This window comes from Stylophora pistillata, chromosome 11, assembly GCF_964205215.1.
Source record: "Stylophora pistillata chromosome 11, jaStyPist1.2, whole genome shotgun sequence".
Classification (NCBI taxonomy): domain Eukaryota; kingdom Metazoa; phylum Cnidaria; class Anthozoa; order Scleractinia; family Pocilloporidae; genus Stylophora; species Stylophora pistillata.
In genome coordinates, this window is record NC_142529.1 from 8,975,013 (window position 1) to 8,999,616 (window position 24,604).

The 24,604-nt window shown below is 39.5% G+C and overlaps 2 protein-coding genes and 2 pseudogenes across 2 annotated transcripts in view; all 4 read right to left on the reverse strand.

Moving 5' to 3' along the window:
- Positions 1-2,132: 2,132 nt before the first annotated feature.
- LOC148719909 (kelch-like protein 11) lies at positions 2,133-4,882 on the reverse strand (annotated as a pseudogene).
- A 220-nt stretch (positions 4,883-5,102) lies between these two features.
- Positions 5,103-10,865, reverse strand: LOC111347245 (kelch-like protein 25). Its single transcript, XM_022954511.2, has one exon. It carries the CDS (start codon positions 8,874-8,876, stop codon positions 6,993-6,995), a length of 1,884 nt encoding a protein of 627 aa, XP_022810246.2. The 5' UTR covers positions 8,877-10,865; the 3' UTR covers positions 5,103-6,992.
- A 1,451-nt stretch (positions 10,866-12,316) lies between these two features.
- LOC148719910 (kelch-like protein 2) lies at positions 12,317-15,708 on the reverse strand (annotated as a pseudogene).
- Positions 15,709-22,508: 6,800 nt separating this feature from the next.
- Positions 22,509-24,604, reverse strand: part of LOC111337681 (kelch-like protein 11) — a 6,237-nt gene continuing 4,141 nt past the window's right edge. Inside the window, exon 2 of the mRNA XM_088738155.1 lies at positions 22,509-24,604. This exon is cut by the window's right edge and continues 660 nt beyond it. Coding sequence (XP_088594281.1) covers positions 23,492-24,604 — 1,113 coding nt within the window. The 3' untranslated portion in view covers positions 22,509-23,491.

Here is a 24,604-nt window from a genome sequence, read left to right on the forward strand (position 1 = left end):
AGCAGGAGATCTCCTTTGACAAAGCTAGATAAGGTTAGGTAGCACAAAGAACAATGACTGAACTTCCCCATCTGAACTCTCTATCTAGGAAGGGAAGAGAAGTGGAGAGTTTACCACAGATTTGTAATATTCAGATAAGAATGCTCAGCATAGTTTCAGTTTTCTTTCAGTGATATTTACTCCTCGATAAGTTTATGCATGGCTCTCTGGGGTTTGTTTGCTTGTTTGTTTGTTAATGTTTGTTTATAATGTTTGTTTGTTTCATTTTTGTGTGCCATTTTTTTGTTTTTGGTTTCATCTTATTGGTCACCAGTTTTCTTTCAAAATTTAGAGCAGGTATCACTAATCTCTTCATATCTGAAAGATGAATTGAACACTTAATCTAGTAATTTTGTCATTTAAAAATGCTATTAGAAAATAATTGCAAAAAAATTCTCTTCAGACTAGTTTCACTCAAGCACAATCTTTTAGAGTTTTCTTTTTTACAAAATTTTAGGTTTTGCCTGCTAAAAATTAAAAAAAGAGAGGAAGTGCATTTGATCCAAGATGAGAATCTATCTGAGACCTACTTTTTAAATAAACAAGCCTGCTTGAATTAAGTTTGAAATGGAAACATCATCGAAAATAATAATACAGTTAAGGCATTGCTGATCCCAGTATTATACAGAAAGCTTGTCACAATGAACCCAGTAAATGGCTCAATCCCCTAACAAATTCCTAGTTGATTCACACCCCCCCCCCCAACCCTCCTCCCCACCCTGAGCAAAATTTCTAAAGTGAAGACACATGGCAGAACATTACAGCCTAAATATGCAGTAGGATTGGTTATACCATGGGGTAGCTATTTATTTGGACTGGTAGTGTTTCAGTAAGAAATATACATGTACTTCTATTTGAAAGCCTCTAAAAGCTTCCATTTTATACAGTACTGCCTTTTTAAAGGGGTGTTTGGGGAGAGAGCCTTTATTGTTCATATTAATATCTTGTAATTCAAGCAGTATAAACAAGACATTTTGTTGTCACTTATAACCATAGTAAGTGGACTGGGTCACCAACAACTTTTATGTGGCTCAATTATTGGAGTATAATCTGATGGTGAAATTATAACTGGGTGGAATGCAAGCCCTCAAAATTGACTCTTCTCTGTTTTGTGGTTGGGACAAATTTTATGTTTAATTTCTTTAAATAAATGACTATTTTCTTACATGCATCACCAGTAATTTTTCAAAGTTAAGCCTAGATCCCTTAGAGTCACTAACATCTAATTTCTCCTTACAAGATCACCCTGAATCAAAGACTAAAATTTAAAGTCATAAAAATAAAGGGAATGATCACTAACTATAGATCATAAGCTCTTGCTTGTTTACCAAATTCTCCTTGTCAGCACTTAAGAAAGTGTATAGAGAACAGTATGGAGAATATGCAAACTGATGTTAGGGTGTAAAGGGTTTATAATTATGATTAGATGATGAATCTGCCACCTCAATTTTTCAAATAAAAATAAAGGAAGCCATGCATGCTTATTGATAGCAAGATTCTTACACCAATCCAACAGTCAAACCACCTAGATTTACTGATTTCTTAATTACCCTATTTTTTATCATAATCACTGTTAGTGGTTTTTGTTTTGTTGTTCCCAATTCCCTTTTTATTACTTCTACTGCTCCTCTGTGCTTCCTTTGCATTTCAAATAATAATATAAAATTTCAAATAAACATATCTTATTGACCAAGCGCGAGGGCCGTACTGGGAGAATATTGGCCCGAGGTCTTGACAGTACGGACCTCGCTGCGCTCGGTCCGTACAAAAAAGACCGAGGGCCAATATTTTTCCAGTACGGTCCCGAGCAAGCTTGGTTAATAAGAGATTTATTATACGACTGAAGTTCAAAGGGACACACGTACGGTATCATTCGGGACCCTTCGGGACAGTGCCCAGTCCAATACTGAGAGAATATTGACCGACAATAGAGCATTTTGATTGGTTGATTTTAGTTATTGGCCCTCTGAATGCCCGAGTCATGTAATAAGGATAATTATTGTTATATTATACAATATATAGCATTTTGTGCTGCAAAACTTTTGTTGTAAGTTCATGACATGTTTGTCAAGAGAAAATTCAAATTATGCAACTGAAGATGGCATACATATAAGGATGCCAAAGATTATTTTTTTTCAAACTAAAAATATTGTTTCTTTCGTAAGGATTATAGTTATATTCAGTCAATTACTACAGTCACATTGCACTTGAAATTCCATCTACCCAAATATCCAGTCATAAACTAAATTAAGGTCCTGATAAGTTTTTGCTGATTTCAGCACCATCTCTGACTGAGTCAAAAAAAAAATAACAGTATCATCAGCATACATTCATGACTTACAATCTTGGAGAAGAGAAGACACTTCATTTAAAACAATATGAATAAGAGCAGACTGAGTATTGATCTTTACCATAGTGTTGCATCCTGTCAGCTGCATTTTTTTGAGGCAGAGGTTAAGTTGGTCTCCTTCAAAACCACACTTTGGATTGTCATGCAATGCTTCCCCCATTGTGTTACATTCCAAATAACAGCTGCCTATAAGACTACAATTAAGTAAGTTATCCTAAGCAGATATTGGTTTCCTCCTAATTCATAGGACCTCTTCAAACCATCTCCCTTTAGAAGACAATATTGATTCAAAAGTACAAACAAGTCCTGCTTTTTTCCACCTGCAGTTTTTCCACTACTCCTTTGGAGAGTTTAAGTACGCAGCCATTAATAACAAAATTGACTTTTGTAGGTATAGTTGTTTTATGGATCCAATTGCCCTCTTCAGGATCATACCACTCAACTTTCAATTCCCGTCAGTTTCCCTCTCTTTCTCCACCTAACACATAAAGTTTCCCATCCAGACTCACCATGCTACCATGCATGCGAGAAACAGTCAAGCTGCCAGTGAGTTGCCATTCATTTGTTGAAATACTGTATATCTCGCAAGTTTGCAACACTGAGTCTCTGTCTCTATGCTCTCCTCCTGCAACAAAAATTTTGTCTTTGGTGGCCACACCAAAAGCGTCACCTCTTTCTTCCTCCATGTCTGCAATTTCCACCCATTTTTTTCCCACAGTGTCAAATCTCTCGATCGGCTTTTGCGACATATACTATGGTATTTGGCGGCTTTCCACCAAAAACATAAAGATGAGCACCAGCAGAAACAACACAAGTTTTCTCTCTACAGGCTTCACTGGATGAAATAAGTGTCTCCCATGTACACTGTTCTACATTGTATATTTTGACAACGGTCTGTTGCTGAGAAGTGTTAAGCTCAACTGCATATATTTCTCCTCTAACTATAGCCACCTTGAGAGAGTTTGAATTCAATTCCAACTCAGACCAAGCGTTAAAAACTGGATCATACCTCTCTACATTACCAGGTCCAGGAAATCTAAATAATTTATCCCGGTATCTTATCATTTGGGCGTGGCCTCCCCTCTTTCCACTTGGCAGTCGTTTCCACTGGTCCTTTTCGGGAAAATAACAGAAATTGTGAATACCTCCACACGCTACAAAACCGTAAAGTTCGACTTCTTTTCTCGGCTTTTGGAGGACTTCTTATTCACTTGAGAAACTAGACATTTTTAAAGCCGCAGAGGTCAACCTCAAACAAGCAAAGCTATCTTGTACAAGTTCATTTGTCAGGACATCTATCAAGGAGTCACGCGACATCAAAACCAGTCTGACGTGGCGAAACAACAGTTCGAACATTGCTTTTCGCTCGCTTTTGCCGTGTTCAATCCACTTAAGTGCGATCTTAAAAACATCGGTCTCCGTTTCGACAGAAATTTCGTCACTTGAAAGCCATCCCTCTACTTCTTTGGCTTCCAAGTTGAGGAATTCATCCGATGCTGCCACGAAACAGAAGTTTTCGAGGACGAATTTTCTACTGTTGTTTACAAGCTCATCACAGTCGTATTTCTCGGCGAGGTAAAACTTTGAGATGCAGTTGGAGTTGGACATTTCTGCCTCCAGAAATCGCCCTGAAACAGTTTTTAAGCTCGGCATGATCAGATAGTTACCTGCGGCGATCAACTCCTCAGCATAATTTCTCCTGAGTTACTTCCACAGTTCCAGTGTAAATGAATTCCAAAACATCCACACAACAGATCCTGAAATCTCATCAAACCGAATAATCCCCTCTCGATTCTCCTTCACATCGCTCTGAAGAAGCTTTCAAAAGAACAGACTTGCGGCGGAAAGAATATTTCTGTGAGCCTTGAATTCAAGGCTCACAGAAATGTTCTTTTCGTCGTCGTTCGTAATCAAAGTTTAATATGTCGCACAAGTAATCTTGTTTTCGCTGAATGTTAAGGAGCTTTATCGATTCCATACAGAAGGATCATTGCTCAGAAGCTGAGATAGGCTGTTGATATTCCAACGTTTACAGAATATCCTAGTTCTTCGAACAGAACCCGCTCAAATGTTGCACACCTTTCGGAACACGCGAAAATGTTTCGGAAAGCGGAAGTATAGCTGATTCCCAGTTTTATATCTCATTTCCCGAGTCCCAAGGCCGAGGAACCCTGAGGACGAGTAAATTTAAGCTATGGTAACAAATCATGGTCTCGTAGCTGTGAGAAAAATTTTAAGGTAAAGAGGAATAAAAGAATATCCTGACGGCATATTTGCAAAATAGCATTGCGTAAAAGGATGGAACTATAGGTCGACCAAAAATTGTACCGGCTCTAAACCGAAAAAGAGTTCTAGATTTGACTACTCGCCCATTGCAAGCTTTCCTTAACTCTAACGTGACTCGGGAACGAGCATAGCTACAAACAGGGATTCGACTTAGTTTTAATGTGTTATGGGTTTTCTTACACACCCGCTTTGCTCAACTGTGACCATATTGGTGCTTGTCCAGGTGTAAATTGCGTCAAGTTCTTCTTAAAGTATTGACACCCCTCATGCTGGAGCAATCTCCGATATCACTATATCGTCCTCACACTTCTGGTCTGTTTTTGTTGTTATTGTTGTTGTTGTTCATTGCATGACTGTTTATACATGTAGTTTCCTTATTACTTAACTTCAGTTCACGAAAGTATCCTTAACTCTTTAAAACCCCGCAGCCGGTTAACTTTGCCTACACTATACATGTGTAGATACATTTTCTATGCTACTTACAAGGAGAATTTTCTTAACAGTCAAGAGCTTTTCGACCTCACGTTCATTTTCTTTATTCTCACAACATTACTGTGTGACTCAGGGGTAATACTGTGGGGAGATATTAGATGCTTATCACACCCAGGGTTTAGAAGATTAAGGAACAAATCTCCTTATGTTTGGCCGTGATAAGTTGTATTACCAACTATGCGACTACATTGTTAAATCAAACCAAGATCATCGCTAAAATCATTGAGGCAAATCAGAAAGGTGGGTCCACCTAAGGAGATGTAGGTTATACTAAGAGTGTTTCGACAACTGCACGACGCACTACCCTCGGAAGTTACGCACTTTTTTTTCATTGTGGCGGAACAGCTTACCCACTAATTACTTTCTGTAATCACACTACAAACTACTAAGGCTTGTCAATTTATCTTAAACAATTGTCATGCTTGTTGTATTTATTCTTTATAAAACGAATATGCGCATCCTCCTTCACGTGGAGGCGTCTATTGAGTTAATGAGGACTTGACCATTTTCACTCTCATGAGTGACCAAGACAGATTTTCTCCTTACAATATCAATAGTGTCAAGCAGACAAGTGACGAGAATAGAGAAAAATATCAATCAAGAATTATAAGTTAATCAATTGCCAAATTCTCTGATCTAGCATCATAAAAATTGTATGGCAGACAATAAGGAGAATTACTAATGAGATCTTGGGAGTGCAAGAGTCAAAGATCAAAAATGGCATTGCTATCAAAACCATAAAAGTATGATAGTTCATTGTAATCTGTAGTTTCACAGCTATGTGGAATAAAAAGGAAGGAAATTATAACTATGGGCAACAGTTCATGGAGATTATTCATGGAAAGTGCACACGAACGATTTTCATTCACAGGTTGCGATGCTATGCTTGAAAAAAACGAACGAGTAAGTTTTTCTTTTATGCCTCACAACGAGTAAATAAAAATTGTTCAAGCACTCTCCATGTGATGATGATGTTATTTAGAATCGCATCAATGAATAAAATCTCGCATTCTGATTGGTTAACGAAGCGAGTTATTTAGCGTGGAATTGCGAGTTGAAAACGAGACTGAGTGATATTGTTTCGCATCTACGTAAACATAACAGTTTTAAGTACTGCTGCCGGTTTCCTTGTTTTTTCTCAATGTTATTCAGTTATGCGATTCAAGGAAAATCCATTACTTCACTCGTGAATTCCGCATTAAATTTCAGTTGAAAATCGATATCGCACGAATCGCGAAGCGATTCGTGCGATATCGGTTTTCGCGTGCAATTTAATGCGGAATTCCCTCGTCAAGTAACGAATTTTCCTATAATATATACTGAGATTTTTTCTTACTTACCGACACATTGCAAATATTGCAAGCGAAAGACTGTTAAAATACATCGAGTCGTTCAATCGGAGACACAAACGACATTACTTCACAGTGAAAATCTCAGTATGTATGAAATAAAATTGAATTTGCGACAGCTTTCTTACTATAACTTTGCGCATGCTCCTTTGCAATTATTAAAGCATCTTGTTATTGCTAAATCTGTGTGCTACGTATACAAGGATGGATTTTTTAAACCAGATCAGTTTGATCTTGCTATTTAAACTTGCAAGATTATGTTTTACCGTTGAAAATAGCTGTAGTGAAATCACGCACAAGAAGCTACAGGATATCTCATCACCCATGTGTAAGAAGCTTTGTTGTTTTGTCCCTTGTCCTCTGACTAAGAAAGAGTGTAAAGAGTTCTTAAGTTTGAACAACCTTGAGAAAAATTTTAAACTGTCCCCTTGAAGCAAATTGAAGGGGATTGTATAGAAGCTTACTCAGTCAGTCAGTCAGTCATCATCCGACAACTCAAATACAGGAACAGTAGCCACAACACGTTGGCCCATCGAAGCGGTGGATACGGCTATGCGGCCGAAGTCAGAGGTGCCAAAGGTGAAGCCGCCAGTGGTTACTGATGGGCAATTGAAGGCGAGTTGTGCGGTTGCTGGCGTCACCACCTCTTCCTTGAAGTCGGGTTTCTTTAGCACTCCTTTAGATAGCTTCATTACACAGCCGGTGAATGTGTTCTTATTTCCTGATGTGTACTTTTCCACTGGTATGAATGTTTTCTCAATCCACTTGTCTTCTGTAGAGTCGTAACATTCAACTGAGAGTAATCTATCTCTATTATTCTTGGTGCCTCCCAGTACATATAGTGTTTCATTTAGACACACCATGCTGCCATACACACGCCATGTGTTCAAGCTTCCAATGAAGTGCCATTCGTTTGTAGAAACATTGTACATCTCGCATCTTCTTGACACCTTATTCTTTTCATTTAAGCCTCCAGCAACAAAAACCTTTTCTTCAGTTGCCACTCCAAAGGCACCACCTCTTCCTCGCTGCATGTCAGCGATTTCCTCCCATTGGTTTTCCGCAATGTTGAATCTCTCAGCTTTAGCGACATAACCAGAATTGCCAGGTGCCGATCCCCCTAAAAGATACAGATGACTACCACTTCCGACAACACAGGACTCTTTTCTACAGCCTTGGGGAGATTCCACGACTGTTTGCCAGGTACAAAGCTCCACGTTGAATCTCTTCATAGTAGACTTTCCAACAGGTTTGTTAACTTCAATGGCGTACATATCCCCTTTGACAACGGTCACCATGGCGCTATCAGCCGATACGTCAATCAGATCCGACATTGACCAGCCATTAAACACGGGATCATACTTGTCTGCCTGGCTGAATTCCTCGAACATGTACAGCTGATCACGAAATGTGAGCATTTGCGTTTTCTGGTTTCTCTCAGTTGACCCGTCTGGCAGTCGTTTCCACTGGTTTTTTTCTGGGAGATAACAAAATGTGTAGAAGCCACCACATGCTAGAATAACACGTGTTTCCAGACCTTTTCTTGGTGACTGCGGGAGATCATCTTCACTCGCAAAAGTAGCCATCTTTACGGTAGCATCCATGACCAGCTTTACACAAGCATAATTCTCACGCACCAGTTCGTTTGTCACGACACCCTCCAAACAGTCACGCGACAGAAAACTCAGTCTAACGTGACGAAACAGTTCTTCAAATGCTGCTTTTCGCTCGCTCTTGTTATGTTCAACCCATTTAAGTATGATCTTGAAGACGCTGGCTTCCGCTTCCACAGCAATCTCGTCACTTGAAATCCACCTCACCACCTCCTTAGCCTCCAAGCTCAGAAATTCATCCATTTCTCCTACCGAGGCGAAATTCTCGTGGACGAATTTCTCGCTGTTGCCAATAAGCTCGATACAGTCGTATTTCTCAGCGAAATAAAAGGTCGATATGCAATTTGAATTGGACATTTCTCCCTCTAGAAATCGCCCCGAAACAGTTTTCAAGCTCGGTATGATCAAATAATTCCCTGCGGCGATCAGTTTCTTTGCATTCTCCTGAGTTACTTCCACAGTTCCAGTGTAGATGAATTCCAAAACATCTTCCAGAACAGATCCTGAAATCTCCTCAAATCGAATAATCCTTTCGCGATTCTCCTTCATGTCGCTCTGAAGAAGCTTGCAAAAGAACGGACTAACGGCGGAAAGGACATTTCTGTGAGCCTTAAACTCGCTGTTATCCCTCGAAACCAAAGTAATGTCGCACAAATAATCTTGTTTTCGCTGAATGTTAAGGCGCTTCAACATTTCCACACAGAAAACCGATTGTTCAGCAGCTGAGATAGGCTGTAAATCTTCCATCTTTTATACAATATCCTTATTTCTGTTGGCAAATTCTGCCCAAACCTTGTTGATAATATGGATTAATCTGGAAGAATACCGAAAGCGGAAGTATAGCTGGTTCCCACTTTCCTACGATTTTTCTTTCCCAAGTCAGCTGGAAGACTCTGGGAACGAGTAGAAACACAGTACCAGGGGACTGGGAAAACGTTGTTAGCAGAATCTCGAGGGAGAATATAGGAAAGTCAGGAGCTGGATTCTTTTGAACGGGTATGAGGTGACTGATGATATTGTTGTAAGGATCCATGTGTCCTTAGCTGTGTCAAAACATTCAACACTCGGTTCAGTTTGGCCCCTTTCATTTCTCCTACCCAGAATGTATAGCTTTCCTTTCAGACGAACCTACTGCCGTATGTAACATCGTCGAACTGATTCAGCTTCCAACGAGTTGCCATTCGATTCGTTTCTTGACGTATTGTACACATCGCAAGTTTTCAATATTTCCCCATTGCGTAATCCCCCAGCGACGAAGACTTTTTCTTGAGTAGCTGCTCCAAAAGCATTCCCTCTTCCTTCCAGCATGTCTGCGATTTCCTCCCATTTGTTCTCCACAGTGTCAAATCTCTCAGCCTCAGCGATGGATTGTTTTATGTCTGGATTCATCCCACCAAACATATACAGATGGCTGCCACCAGCAACAATACAAGCATTTTTTGCTTTACACTCTCTATCACATGAGTAATCGAGTGCCTTCCATGCCCACTATTTCACATCATATCTCTTCACGGTATTATTTTCCCAATAGCGGCAGGTACTGACTAGAACGGCATAAATGTCTCCTTTTACCACAGCCACCTTAGTAGAATTTGAGTGCAAGTTTACTGCTGACCAACCATTACAAAACAGATCGAGTCTCTCTGTATCTGGAAAGTCACTAAAGGTAAACAACTGATCTCAGTAGTTTGTCGTGACTGTGCCATCACCCTCTTTTACTTTCAAACCGTCAGGTAAATGCCTCCACTGGTCTTGCTCAGGGAGATAGCAAAGAGTGTATTTGCCACCACGAGCAACAATAATAAGTGTGTCATTTCCCTTTCTCGGTTACTGCGGGAGATCATCTTCATCGGCAAAAGTAGCCATCTTTATCATGTAGTATCTAATTAACGTCAGCCTCAAACAAACAGCACTGTCACGAACAAGTTCGTTTGTCACGACATTCTCCAGACAGTCACGCGACAGAAACCTGGTCGAACGTGACTAAACAATTCTTCAAATGCTGCTTTTCGCTCGCTCTTTCTGTGGTTTACCCAGTCCAATATGATTTTAAAAACATCAACTTCCTCTTTGACTATAATCTCGTCGGACGAAATCCACCTCTCGATCTCTCTAGCTTCCAAGTTCAAAAATTCACCAATTTTTGCCACGGAAACGATGTTTTCGTGAATAAAACGCCTGCTGCTGGCGATGAGCTCGTCACAATCGTATTTTCAGCGAGGTAAAAGGTTGAAATACAGTTAATGTGTGACATTTCTCGTTCCAAAAACTGCCCTGAAACAATTTTCAAGCCCGAAACGATCAGATAATTCCCTGCGGCGATCAGTTCCTTTGCGTTCTCCTGAGTCACCTCTACAGTTCCAGTGTAGATGAATTCCAAAATATCTTCCATAACAGATCCTGAAATCTCCTCAAAACGAACAATCCCCTTTCGATTCTCTTTCATGTCGCTCTGAAGAAGTCTGTAAAAGAACGGACTTGCGGCGGAAAGAACATTTCTGTGAGCCTTTAACTCTCTGTCGTCTTTGGAAACCAAAGTAACATCGCACAAGTAATCTTGTTTTCGCTGTGCGTTGAGGCGCTTCATCAGTTCTACAAAGAAAGCCGTTTCTTCGGCAGCTCAGATAGGCTGTATATCTTCCATATTTAACAGAATTTCCCAATTTCCGTGGGCAGATTCTGATAAAGTGGATTAATACTCGGGAAAAATACCGAAAGCGGAAGCATGGATGGTTCCCACTCAGTCCCATACGCGCTCGGTTGCCGAGTCCCCTGGGGATTGTGGAGAAGAGAAGGACAGTCTCTACCTGTCACTGCCATTTTTTCTCTGGTATGGTTGTTTTGTAGATCCATTACTAAAGGAAGTTGAAGTATTTTCCACGGAGAGCAGTGAGATTTGTCTCCGACAGTTGACTGCAGAGTGTAATGGTGTAGTTCGCCTTTTAAAATCTTGCTTAAGAGCAGAAATTTTCTACGGAGTTTTTCTCTTAGACCTTGCGCTCTTGGTCCATGGAAAATATGGCGTCTTTAGTGGCATTTCTTGAGAAAGGGTTCGATGGCACTTTTATTCACCTACCAGCACCATAAATCGAGAGACCACAGGGTCCGTTAGGTGGGAAAAATTACTCAAATTATGAATCAAGATCCTCCTGGCCGTGAGAGATGAAATTCTAGGATTTTCTCGGATTTCCATGACTCAAATGAACCCTGGACCTTGCACCCTAGCACCATTCAATAAAACTTAATATGACTTGAACTGTAAGGGAAGGGGGAGACATATTAGCTACAATCTAAAAAAACATCTATTGTAAATTGGTTATATCAACTAAGTTGAAATTGTAAATTGGCCACCGTACGTAAAGAGTTAAAAAGCTGACTTTTCGAGCGTTAGTCTGATGATGTTGATAAGCTCTTCTTAAAAGTATTCCTCAGCGAGATAAAAGGTTGAAATACAACGTTCATATGTGACATTTTTGGTTCCAAAAACTGCCCTGAAACAGTTTTAAAGCTCGGTATGATCATATACCTCCCTGCAGCGATTAATTCCTAGGCATTTTCCTGGACCACTTCCACAGCAGATCGGAATTCCAAAACAACAGATCCTGAGATCTCCTAAAATCGGATAATCCTTTCGCGATTCTCTTTCATGTCGCTCTAAAAAAGCTTGAAAAAGATCGGACTTACGGCGGAAAGCACGTTTCTGTGAGGCTTTAACTCTCTGTTATCTTTGGAAACCAAAGTAATGTCGCACAAATAATCTTGTCTTCAATGAGTGTTTTGGGCGCTTCATCAATTCCATACAGAACAACGCTTGTTCCGCAGCTGAGATAGGTCTAATATCTTCCACCGTTAACAGAATATCCTTATTTCCTCGTACACTAGAATCCGCTCAAATGTTTCTCATAATGAGGAACACACGGAAAATATATTGAAAGTGGAAGTATAGCTGATATCCAGTTTTCTTTTTCAGCTCCCGAGTCCCTGGGCTGGGGAGTTCTGGAGACGAGAAGATATGAGAGCAAGCAAGCTATCATCAGCTATGGTAAAAAGATACAGGTACAGGTCAACCAAACATTTTACTGGTTCTGAAGAGGACAAGCGTTACTGGTCGAAATACAGTTTGCCCCGGCATTGCAAGATTACGTTAACTCTGACGTGACTCGGGTACGAACATAGCTCAGACAACAGAGATTCGACCAGGTTTTATTCCGTTGTAGGTTTATCTACACATCTTTGCTTAACTGTGACCATTCTTTGCTTTAGAATTAAACTCAGTAATCATTAAATTAATTTATACCTGTGTTTAATCCGTTTAGGAAGCCTAATTTTTTCAGACGTACGGCTTGTTCATTTACATGTCGCTTTTTCCAAGCCGTTTTCGTAACTTTTAGATTGCCATTTAAATAGTGCTTACATAGCGTGTGTTCGAAAGATTCAACTCCTACTTTTAAACACGAAGGCGCGCTACTGAAACGAGCCTTAGGTCCCACTGGACCATTTGTCAATCAACCGTCGGGTGATGTAGAACTCTCAGAGTCAAGTCAGCTTGAGCTACAGCTACTCCAAAGCAGTGAGCAGCGGGCGCATTCCTCAAAATTGTTTTATGCCTTCATTACAATACAAGAATTTTTGAGATTTGTATTTCCTTTCTCCAATGGAAACTGTCTTCATTTGTGGCGGTAAATTTGAGATCGAAGTAGGTGGTTCGCACGTTACCTCATGCCACCATGCTGGTGGAAGTAAACAATAGATATCTCATTAGCTCCTTTTGTTCGTCTACCAGCATTTACATTTGATCCACACACGTCAACGGTGAGTGACAAATGAGCCTAGGTCTTCCCAGGGAAGACTTCCTTATATAGCGCGCCTTCGTGTTTAAGTGGCATAACACACAGGGGTAGGATTCACTACTTACTAAGATTTTCTTTACTTGTTTGTTTTTGCATTCAGATTTTCGTGTTTAAGAAACGGTGTTTCTGACTGTCAATCAAATTCTCCTTGTCAGCTCCATAGGAAATGTAAATAGAACAGTGTGGAGAATATGAATACTACTGTTAAGGTATAAAGGGTTTACGGCAGTTTTTCAGTTTGGACCAATTGCTGTTGTGGCATTTTATTTCTATGACCACTTTGGTTTCTCTGTTTCCAACAAGCCCCTACACACCCCCTGTGTAAAACAAAGCTGGTAGTGTCTTATCCTAACAAGCAATCAGTGTTAAAGGTAGTAAGCTACCAAAGGTTTCCAAAACCATATGCACTTCGTTTTATTTAACCAGAGTACAGATTCGAGTATTCTTATCAATCAGGAACAGCCAAAATGGCTCTCAGAACTGTGCTTTCCCGCGCTTGTCGGTGCAGGTTACATTTTTCCCACGCAAACAACGCTTAACGCGTTTGGTCTGGTCAGTGGTGCATTTACTCTAACGACGAATCAAGGATTCCTTTCTTCTTATTCGCTGACATATGTCTGTTTATTTAATCCGTCATTCAACTTATTCGTGAAAAATACGATTTAAGAGTGATCTAATCCATAATCCATAATTATGTAAGTTCTTATAGAGCAACCTGTACCCAGATTTTGAAAACTGCTAGGGGACCCATTCTCCTGCATTCTGCAATTCGCTGAGCTCAACAGGTTTCAAATGTAACTGATTGCTCAATGGTGACCATATTCTACTCATCTACAGTAAGCTAGTCTGTCCGTTAAGCCGGACCTGTTTCGTCTTCTTTTTGACTTCAGAGGCAGTCAGCGTGAAAAATGCGGAGCAGTCAAGTATACATTTCGAAGAAACTAGGCTCAACAATGTTTAGGTTGTCTCGTAATTCTCTGGAGAGCCTCAGAACAGAGGCAGTGAATTCACTTTTATTTTCTGGGTCGATCTTCGTCACTGGTATGGTTGTTATGTGGATCCATTGTTCGTTCGGCAGGTGAAAATATTCAACACTCAGTTCACTTTGGCCCTTCTGATTTCTTCCACCCAGTAAGTACAGCTTTCCATTCAAACAAACCATACTGCCGTCATAACGTGGAACATTCAAGTTCGCAATACGTTGCCACTCATTTGTCGACGTTTTGTACATCTCACAAGTTTGTAATCTCCCTCTCCCGCTTATTTCTCCTGCAAAGAAGATTTTCTCTTGAGAGGCCACTCCAAAAGCTTGGCTTCTTCCTTCTAGCATGTCAGCGATTTCCTCCCACTTATTCTCCACGGTGTGAAATCTCTCAGCTTTTGCGACGTGGTCCTCACTATGGTCTCGATTCCTTCCACCAAATACATACAGATGGCTTCCGGCTGCAACAACACAAGCATCCACTCCACACTGTCCACGAGATAAGATAAGTTTCTCCCATGTACACTGCTTTACATTGTACCTCCTCGTAATAGTTGTCCAGTTAAATCTGTTAAATTCAACAGCATAAATTTTTCCTTCAAGAACGGCCAGCTTTGCAGAACCTGCGTGCAAGTTTAGCTCGGACCAAACGTTAAAAACAGGATCGTATCTCTCTGTATTTTGGTACATGTAACGGGTGAAGGCAAACAACTGATTACGGAATTTTATCATCTGAGTTGCAGAGGCGTTAGTGTCCTTTAGACCATCTGGTAAGCGCTTCCACAGGTCCTCTTCAGGGAGATAACAAAAAGTGTACTTGCCACCACTAGCAACAATAACACGTGTATCATATGCTTTTCTCGGTGACTTCGGGAGATCATCTTCATCGGCAAAAGTGGCCATCTTTATTGTAGCATCTAACGTCAGCCTCACCAAACAGCACTGTCACGAACAAATTCGTTTGTCACGACATCCTCCAGACAGTCACGCGAAAAAAATACAGTCCAACGTGACTAAACAATTCTTCAAATGCTGCTTTTCGCTCGTCCTTCCTGAAGTTTACCCAGTCTAATATGATTTTTAAAACATCAGCTTCCTCTTTAACTGTTATCTCATCAGACGAAATCCATCTCTCGATCTCTTTAGCTTCCAAGTGCAAAAAATCATCCATTTTTGCCACAGTATCAATGTTCTCGTTAATAAAACGCCTACTGGCGTTTCTAAGCTCGTCACAATCGTATTTCTCAGCGAAGTAAAAGGTTGAAATGCAGTTAAGTTTGGACATTTCTCGTTCTAAAGATCGACCAGAAACAGTTTTCAAGCTCGGTATGATCAAATAATTCCCAGCGGCGATCAGTTCCTTAGCATTCTCCTGAGTTACTTCCACAGTTCCGGTGTAGATGAATTCCAAAACATCTTCCATAACAGATCCTGAGATCTCCTCAAATCGAATAATCTCTTCTCGAATCTCCTTCATGTCGCTCTGAAGAAGCTTGAAAAAGAACGGACTTGCGGCGGAAAGAACATTTCTGTGAGCCTTTAACTCACTGTCGTCTTTGGAAACCAAACTAATGTCGCACAAATAATCTTGTTTTCGCTGAAAGTTGAGGCGCTTCATCAATTCCACACAGAGAGAAGTTTGCTCAAGGGCTGTAATTCTTCCATTTTCATAGAATATCCTTCTTTCCGGGGACAGATCCCTCCAATTTATCTCCCAGTGATGAACAGTGATGTGGAAGAGGAAGTTCTTACCTCGTTCCCATTCTCCTTCTCGTCTCATCGAGTTTCAGCCCAACAATCACTCTAGAGACTCTGGAGACGAGTTCAACGAACAAGACTTACAATAGTTCTAAGGAAGTGAGCCTTGGTGATTCTAAAAAATTCTAGGGGAAATAGTCTCCCGATAAAAATTTCTGAAAAGCTAAGTCTATACCTCTTTGCTCAACCGTTTATAGGAAACGCTTGAGTAAACTGCAAGGAGATGGAGTAAACTACAAGGAGACGGAACATCTGGTCGAAGACATAATGAATATTTCAACTGGATATGAGTGCTGCCCTGGGCGATTTACATAAGGTACAAGTCGAAATATTGACTGATTAAAAAGACTGTTTGCTGTTTTACTGTATCAGCAATTTATTGGTTGATTTACACATTACACACAAGTCTAGTGCATGCATCTCTACAAAAATAGATCCAGCAATATGAGAGAGACTGTAGAAGTATATTAGGTTATTCGTTTAATTTGCTTTTTTTTTAATAATTGTTTTAGCCGTGTATGTGGTATCATTATTTTATGTAGTAGAAACAAACAGAGCACAAAACCAGCTTTGGGGTAAAAAATTTATCACGTTTGTATGCTCACTTTTGGTTAACTATGAAATTTTTTCAATTGAATTTCTTGACGATCACTTAAGCTCCACTTTGCTTCACAACTCTTGGCTTTTTGGGGGGGGGGGGGTTTAATCATTAGTGTTAGTAATTCAAATTTAACGAAAATTTTTCCTGATTTGTTACACTTTCTGATAATCTTGACAAGCTGATGTGAGAGGGCTGAACAAGTTGAGGTGTTCAGAAAAAGCCACCCCTAAGTTTCTCATGTACACATTAATGACTTTAATGAATATATAGATCCTGGTACACAGTCATTAGAAACAACTGAGTAATTTTCAGTCAGGTGTGTGGAATTTTAAAGTGTTCGAGCATGTTTAAGCATGTGATAGTATTAAAGATTTTTCTGAATTTATTTTGTACCAAATTCTAGCAATCAATCTTTCAGTGCATTGAAACCACTGAAATTGGACTCAAATGGGGGGAGGGGGGAGGGGGATTTAAGTTATGGTTTTTGAAAAAGCGGGAGCCTGTGTGCTGGGAAGGTTGGCACCAGTACAAATAATTGTGAATTCATTTGACAAAATTGCCATTTCTCGTCTATTTTGAAGTTGTTTTCATCATTTTGAATGAACTAATCTTTACAGCATCTGCTCTCACATTAGATTAAAGTTATTCAATTAATGCAAGTATCAGGGAAAACAGACCTCACCTGTTTGCGAAACCTGCAACAAATAATTTTATAGTGGAATTGACATTCCTCAGAGCTTGACCAGAAGCCTCTTTCTAATCCATGTATTTTCTCATTTGATCAGGGGCTCTTTCTCCTGACATGCATTTAAATATGCTTGTGGAAAGAGCCCTGGACCGAAGTTAAAAACTCCTTTGGAAATACCACTGCAATCAATCCTTTATGCCTTAACATCAGTATGCACGTTCTCTATACAGTTCTATATTCATTTCCTAGGCTGCTGATAAGGAGAATTTGTGGAGAAATCAAGAGCTTTGGTTGATCATTTCCTCAATTCTCCTGATCTTAATGAGTGATTCAGTAATAATATTGTTATTTGCACAACACATCTTATTTTAGTTTGCTTAGTCATTACTTGTTATCAGTTTGTTGCATTTAAGTTTTATTATTCACGCCATGATTGCTAGGAATCAAATTTTGTTAATAATTATATAACCTTTGAAATCGATATAATCAGCCACACTACTACATTTTTATTTGTTAAGTGATCCGTTGTTGTTTCGCCATCTTAAGTTCTCAAAGCTATTTTTTTTGTATTGATTGCTACCCGCAGGAGCAAGATCAAAGTAAGTCTGATCACATCATCAGTTGTAATCATTTTGTTTTATTTATAAAATTGTGTTCCTTATCAGTGTCCTTGATCTACATGTTGTAGCATTAGCTTACATTAGCCTTTCCCTTTTCTCTTTTTATCGTTTGACTTTAGTTTGAACCACACTCACATTTACAACTTCAATTTTGTCATCCGTTCCCTGTACTGTTTTGATTCACCACTTTTTCTAATAAATACTCTGCTTATTCAACCCTTCAACATGTGTTGAATTACTTGACCTCCCGGGGTCAAATTCTCCCATCACAGTCTACACGTGGCTTTGTCCTGGAAAGTCATAGATTTAGATAGGAGAAATTAGATGCTGGTCACTCTTAGGGATATAATGACCAGATTATGCATTTATACTATTACAACTTAATTAAACAATAAGCAATTATTGAAGGAGGTTGAGCATGATATCATGGATTATCAATGCAGAGGTCTTAGTTAATATCTGCCAAAGGCAAAGGCTGAGGCAGATAACACAGATAAAAGGTTTGACAAATCATGGTATCATGCAAAACCCAAGTTCAATATTATTGTTTTATTATACATTCCTTAAACAATCTGCAAAAGAATACACCTCTCTGAGTTTGCAAAAGTTTGAGAATTCTAACACAAGTGAGGGACTTACAGACTAGGCAGACTTTGAACTTGACATGATAACCCAATATCTGCAGCAGATATTGGGTTATCATTGTTACCGCTGGGTTTCACTTTCCCCAGCTGGGTCCCCTGCGGAGGCGCTTGACTTTCGGGCATGCGCGTGAGTGGCCTTCGAGTAAAAACCACGAGGGCCACCGAGTTTTTACCTGAATTCAAGCTGAATTCGATCTGAATTCGATAGTTTAGTGCTGAATTTTGAGTTCACCTCACGGTGCCTCGTGTAAGAGTAAACGGTTAACTTTATGGTTCGTCTTCACTCGTATTTTCTAAATGGTAGACTTTACGGTTAGACTTTACTCGCATTTACAATCATCATTCACAGGGTATTGTATAGTGACAGTATCCTCTGGACCAATCAGAGTTGTCATAGTAAGTCTAATGCATAATAATAGTCAATAAGGGTTAACTACAATGATGGCAAATGTCTTAGCATGCTCTTAAACTGTTACTAACTACTCTCATTTATCTTTCCTCCACCCCTCCCCCTCTGAGGACTCTCCTTCATTACAAAGCATAACTACCAAGCAACATCGTTTGGGGGTAAAAGGGGGACTTTCAAGTAAAGTTAGTTGAGTTAAATTATATGAAAAACTATCTTTTGTCACTCATTTTAGTTATACATGTATCAACAGCGAGCATAATGCAAACATCTCTCATTCCCTCAAGATGCTTGAACTCAAGTAACATTTCAACCATGTCAAGTCTGATCTTTGCCAGTGGTACTTTAGTGTCTGCAAGAAACTTGAGGCTGTTATCGAGCAGAGGCTTAAAGCAACTCAGTGTACTGTTATCATAAATAGCTAGCTGAGAAAAAGATTTTGAAAAAGGTGGAATTGGAAAATAATAATACTTATAGTAAATTGGAAAATAGTAATACTTATAATCTTGATACCTAATTAACAGTGATTGCTCACTATTAATACTGTAAAGTTAGGTAACAACTGAATACAAACATTGATATACATATAAAGGGTTTAACATGTTGTGTGAAGGTTGTTTCACGTTAATTAAATACCCTAAAGTCACTTCACAAAAAAAAAAGAGGAAAAATTAAGATATCCGATAACAGAATATTTGCACATAAAAAGTGGGGTAACTTTAAAAATAGGAAACTCTCAGAAAAGCTAGTTCTATGCCTGGCTAATCAGAATTCCTTTTATGTCAATTTACTTAAACAAACATATAGAGAGGCATTAAGCAAGTTAGCCATCTAAATCAATTCAAATAGAAAAACTGATTGTGCTTTGACGATTATTAGTTCTAATGAGTTTTTTGTACTATGTCAATTTTGAATCAAATGACTACTGTTATAATGTTGATGAGTAGTTGAATATACACATGCCAATAAGTTATAGAGGGCTTTAAGGAGTAAACTGTGTTAATGCTGAAACATAAAAAGATGAAAATAGAGAAAAACAGCCATTATTCATAAATTTAACAGTCAATCCCTAAGTTGTGGGACTGAGGTGCTTCTGGTATTTTATGTATCTGCCTTTGAAAAGTCCATTTTATGGTCCACTTTATGTGCTCTATTGCCAGATCAATGTCACCGGCCCAAGCGTGACATTTTTATGAATTAAACTCTTCTGTGTTTTATCTCCATTACTCCTCTATCGCTAGTTTTCCATCTCTATTGTAACAAATCGTCTTCACACAACTATAAAGTGCTCTACAATACGGATTTTCCCAAATCTTTCTCAACTTAAGCCATTAGAATTTTATGTTTGTCAATTCTTAATTCACTCAATTTCTACTCAAGGCAGTGCAAATTTCAGAGGAAAACTTTAATGTCCTCAATCAAGCACACTAAACTAATTACACATGTAATTGATAAACCCAGGAATAATTTCTGTTTTACCACATTGGTATTGTAATGTTGCAATCTGATTGGTTAATTTGCCATCGTCGATAAGAGTACAGTCGACAACGCTTCTTGCGTTAACATATCACGCAACATGTCAGGCACTGCTAGAGTCATTTTATTTGACAACGATATTGTAGTCAAAAACAAGTGGACAGTGATTTTGTGTGGTCTGTACTCTTATTAACGACAATTTCTCATCATAGCTAGTAGTCAAAATTTGTTGCGGATTCACTCGGCAGCACCTCATGAGTCCACAACATTTTGACCACTGTGATGATGAAGGTTATCAATCAAGTCACCCAAGAGTCATCTCACCCGAATTCATGTTCTACCGGAACCTGAGTCATGTTGCCCCCCCCCCCCCAAAAAAAAAATCAAGTCGCCGGAAGAAACAAGTACTTAAAGATCAGACTTTAAGAGTACAGACCATGCTAGACCAATTTTGATTTGTTAACTTTATAATTGTGATAAGTCACCTCCAAAGGAAAAATTAACGAAGGGGCTTCTCACCAACAACACTGAGTTTATTCAGCACACTACTTAGGAACTGGGGGGTAAGGATTTTTGGCTATGTCATGATAAAATTTACCTTTACACGGGGGGATGGGTTGGAGGTTTGTGAGTATCACACGGTTTCCATGGTAAATGGAGGGGGAATCGGTCATCTCCAATAGAAGGGGATTATAAGAAATTGACGGTCATTGAAGGAGAATCATTAGAATACTACATAGCCTATTGAGGGATCTGTTAAATTTAATCATGACATAGCCAAAAATCCTTACCCCCCAGGCGACAAATGATGACAAGTCCCTAATTATTGTGCACGGTCGTCCAGTTAGGGCGCGCTAGTCAGCATTTTTAACTGACTGGGAGACTACACCTCTGTAATACTAAGTTCCTCTAGTGCTCCTTTGGAAAGCCTCATTGCACATCCAATAAACAGATTATATGTTGTGGAGATGCTTTCCAATGGCATGATTGTTTTTTGGATCCATATGTCCTTAGCTGTGTCAAAGCACTCAACACTCAGCTAATTTAGGTTGCCCTTACGAGTCATTCCACCCAATACGTACAGCTTTCCATTCAGTTGTACCATACTAAAATGGTAACGAGGAACGTTTAGGCCTTGAAAACGTTGTCATTCATTTGTTGATATATCATACATCTCGCAAGTAATTAATAATTTTCCTCCGCATAGCCCTCCAGCGACGACGATTTTCTCTCGAGTGGCCACCCCAAAAGCGCCAGCTCTTTCTGCGTTCATATCAGCAATTTCTTCCCATTTCTCCTCCTCAGTGTCAAATCTCTCACCATTTGCGAATTATTCCTGTGTATTTTTCCACCCTTCAATCATATACAGGTGTCTACCAGCTCCAACAACACAAATATTCCCTCTACAATCTTGATCAAACTAGAGATAACTGTCTCCCATCTTCACAGCTCTACATTGTACTTCACGACCGAAAACCCAGTCGAACATGACGAAACAATCCTTCAAATGCTGTTTTTCGCTCATTCTTTCTGAGGTTAACCCAGTCTGATATGATTTTAAAAACATCATCTTCGACTTTAATCTCGTTGGACGAAATCCCCCTCTCGACCTCTTCAGCTTCCAAGTGCAAAAATTCATCCATTTTAACCACGGAATCGATGTTCTCATTAATAAAACGCCTGCTCATGTTGATAAGCTCGTCACAGTCGTATTTCTCAGCGAGGCAAAAGGTTGAAATACAGTTAAGGTTGGACATTCCGCGTCCTAGGGGAATAATGGACATCACGTGACTAAGGTAATTGACACCCTCAGGAAACAGCTATGACGAGTCTCGACTAAAACCTATGGTTAGGGTTGGGATTGCAGAAATCACGTCAGTTCCATTGACCCTTTACCATTATTTTGGGTTAGGGTTAGATTTGGGTTAGGATTAGGGTTTGAGCATCCATAAGTCACGTGACCAGCATTCTCATTACGCTCCAGAACCCTGGGGCGGCTAGCCACACGGCACTGGTCTTGCTGAGCCCAAAACATTTTGCACTGAACCTGATAATTTAAAAACTGACCACCCCCCCTTACCTGCACTTTGTGTTCTAATCCCAAATTGAGCCCTGCAAGGCTTTTGACAACTATCCTCCCCCTCTAAATCCTTATCCTTTGCTACGATTCACACAAAACTTTCTATTTTTACTAGTACCATAACTAGTAAACAGCTTACATAGTTGGCGACATCAAAATAGCAATCCTTGTTGTTCAAGTATGCAGATGACTCCACTCTAATCATTTCGGTTTGGAAGGGTGATAGTGATAGCAATACTGCTGCTCATGTAGTTAATAACTTTACAGAATGGTCTATCGATAATTCCATGAAGTGTAATTTCTCTAAATGTAAATAAATGGTTTTCCGAAAGAAGGGCTACAAAAATGTATTAGAAACAGTACAGAATATCCCCCAATATTCACATCTACGTATTTTGGGGGTTACATTTCAAGAAAATTGTAGGTTCTCTATTCACATCAAGAATAAGTTGGCTGCAGCTAATAAATGCCTATATATTCTTAGAAATCTTAGGAGAGAGGGTTATTGTCAGGCAGAGTTGGATAAATCATTCAGCGCTCTGATTCTGCCTAAACTTACCTATGGAATATCAGTATATGGTTAATCTCCACAAGAACTTACTACCATACAATGCTTCCTGGATCGTTGTTACAAACGTAGATACACGTCTTCTTCGATTTCTATTATCAATTGCTTAGATAAGTCTGATATAGGTATCTTCAAAAAATTAAGCGCGTGGGAACATCATCCATTGCACCACTCCCTTCCCAGGATCAACTCTGCTACCCGTAGGCTTAAGCAAGTTAAGCCAATATATCCACTTTGGAATACTGAGTGTTTTGAAAATTATTTTATTAATAGACTTAGTTTTAAGCATAACTTAGCTGTAAGTAATTAATACATATTTTAGCCCATTACACTTTATATTTAACACTTAATATGTATTTTATCAGTGAAATATGGACCATTTACTTTTACTTTTAGTGACAAAAGGAAGTTTTTATATTGAGAGCGTTTTGACCCAGGACCCTTTTTCGAAGTACCCAAAGTTTTTCTATATTTTCACTGCAAAAGTCACATGCGGCAAAACTTTCTTAGTAATCGTAAATTTAGACTTCACTCTTCGTGTGATAAGCAACGATGATCAGTTTACTCCGACGCTAAAACATCGAAATATGATGTTGTGCTTAAGGGTTTTGACAAATCATAGAATGCACATCTTTACCACGTTCATCGCATATCACAGCTAAATCCAAAACTGTAAATTGTCGGAGAAACTACTCCCCAACAATCTTTAGTTTGTCTTTTAATTCTCTGGGGAGCTTCAGAACAGAGGCAGTGAATGCATTTTTATTTCCATGGTCGAAAGTGTTCGTTACTGGTATGATTGTTTTGTGGATCCATTTTTCGTTTATCGGGTAAAAATATTCAACACTCAGTTCTGTTTCGTTTCTCCAATTTTTTCCACCCAGTACGTACAGCTTTCCATTCAGACAAACCATACTACCGTTAGAACGTGGAACATTCAAGTTCGCAATACATTGCCACTCATCTGTCGACGTAGTGTACATCTCACAAGTTTGTAATCTCCCTTTCCTGCTTATTCCTCCAGCAACGAAGATTTTTTCTTGAGAGGCCACTCCGAAAGCTTGACTTCTTTCTTCTCGCATGTCTGCAATTTCCTCCCACTTGTTCTCCATGGTATCGAATCTCTCAGCTTTGGCAGAGTAATCCCTTGTAATGATCCCACCAAACGTGTACAGATGGCGGCCGGCTGCAACAACACAAGCATTCTCTCTACACTGTCCATGAGATGAATGAAGTGTCTCCCATGTATACTGCTTTAGATTGTATCTCTTCGTAGCAGTTTTCATGAGAAAGCTGTCAACTTCAACAGCATAAATTTCTCCTTTAAGAACGGCTACCTTTGCGGAACTTGCATTCAAGTTTAGCTCAGACCAATTGTTAAAAACAGGATCGTATCTCTCTGAATTTTGATAATCGGAAAAGGCAAGCAACTGATTACGGAATTTTATCATCTGACTTGAGCTGGCGTTTATGTCCCTCATACCATATGGTAAGCGCTTCCACAGGTCCTCTTCAGGTAGATAACAAAAAGTGGACTTGCCACCACGAGCAACAATAACTCGGGTATCATATCCCTTTCTCGGTGACTCCGGGAGATCATCGTCATCGGCAGTAGCTGCCATGTTTGTAAGGGCATCCATGACCAGCTTCACACAAGCAAAATTCTCACACACCAGTTCGTTTGTCACGACATCCTTCAAACAGTCACGCGACAGAAGACTCAGTCGAACGTGATGAAACAATTCTCCAAATGCTGCTCTACGCTCGCTCTTGCTGTGTTCAACCCATTTAAGTATGATCTT

Bases quoted from the DNA above. Each gene is read 5' to 3' on its own strand.
- LOC111347245 (XM_022954511.2), bottom strand. From the start codon at position 8,876: ATGGAAGATTTACAGCCTATCTCAGCTGCTGAACAATCGGTTTTCTGT.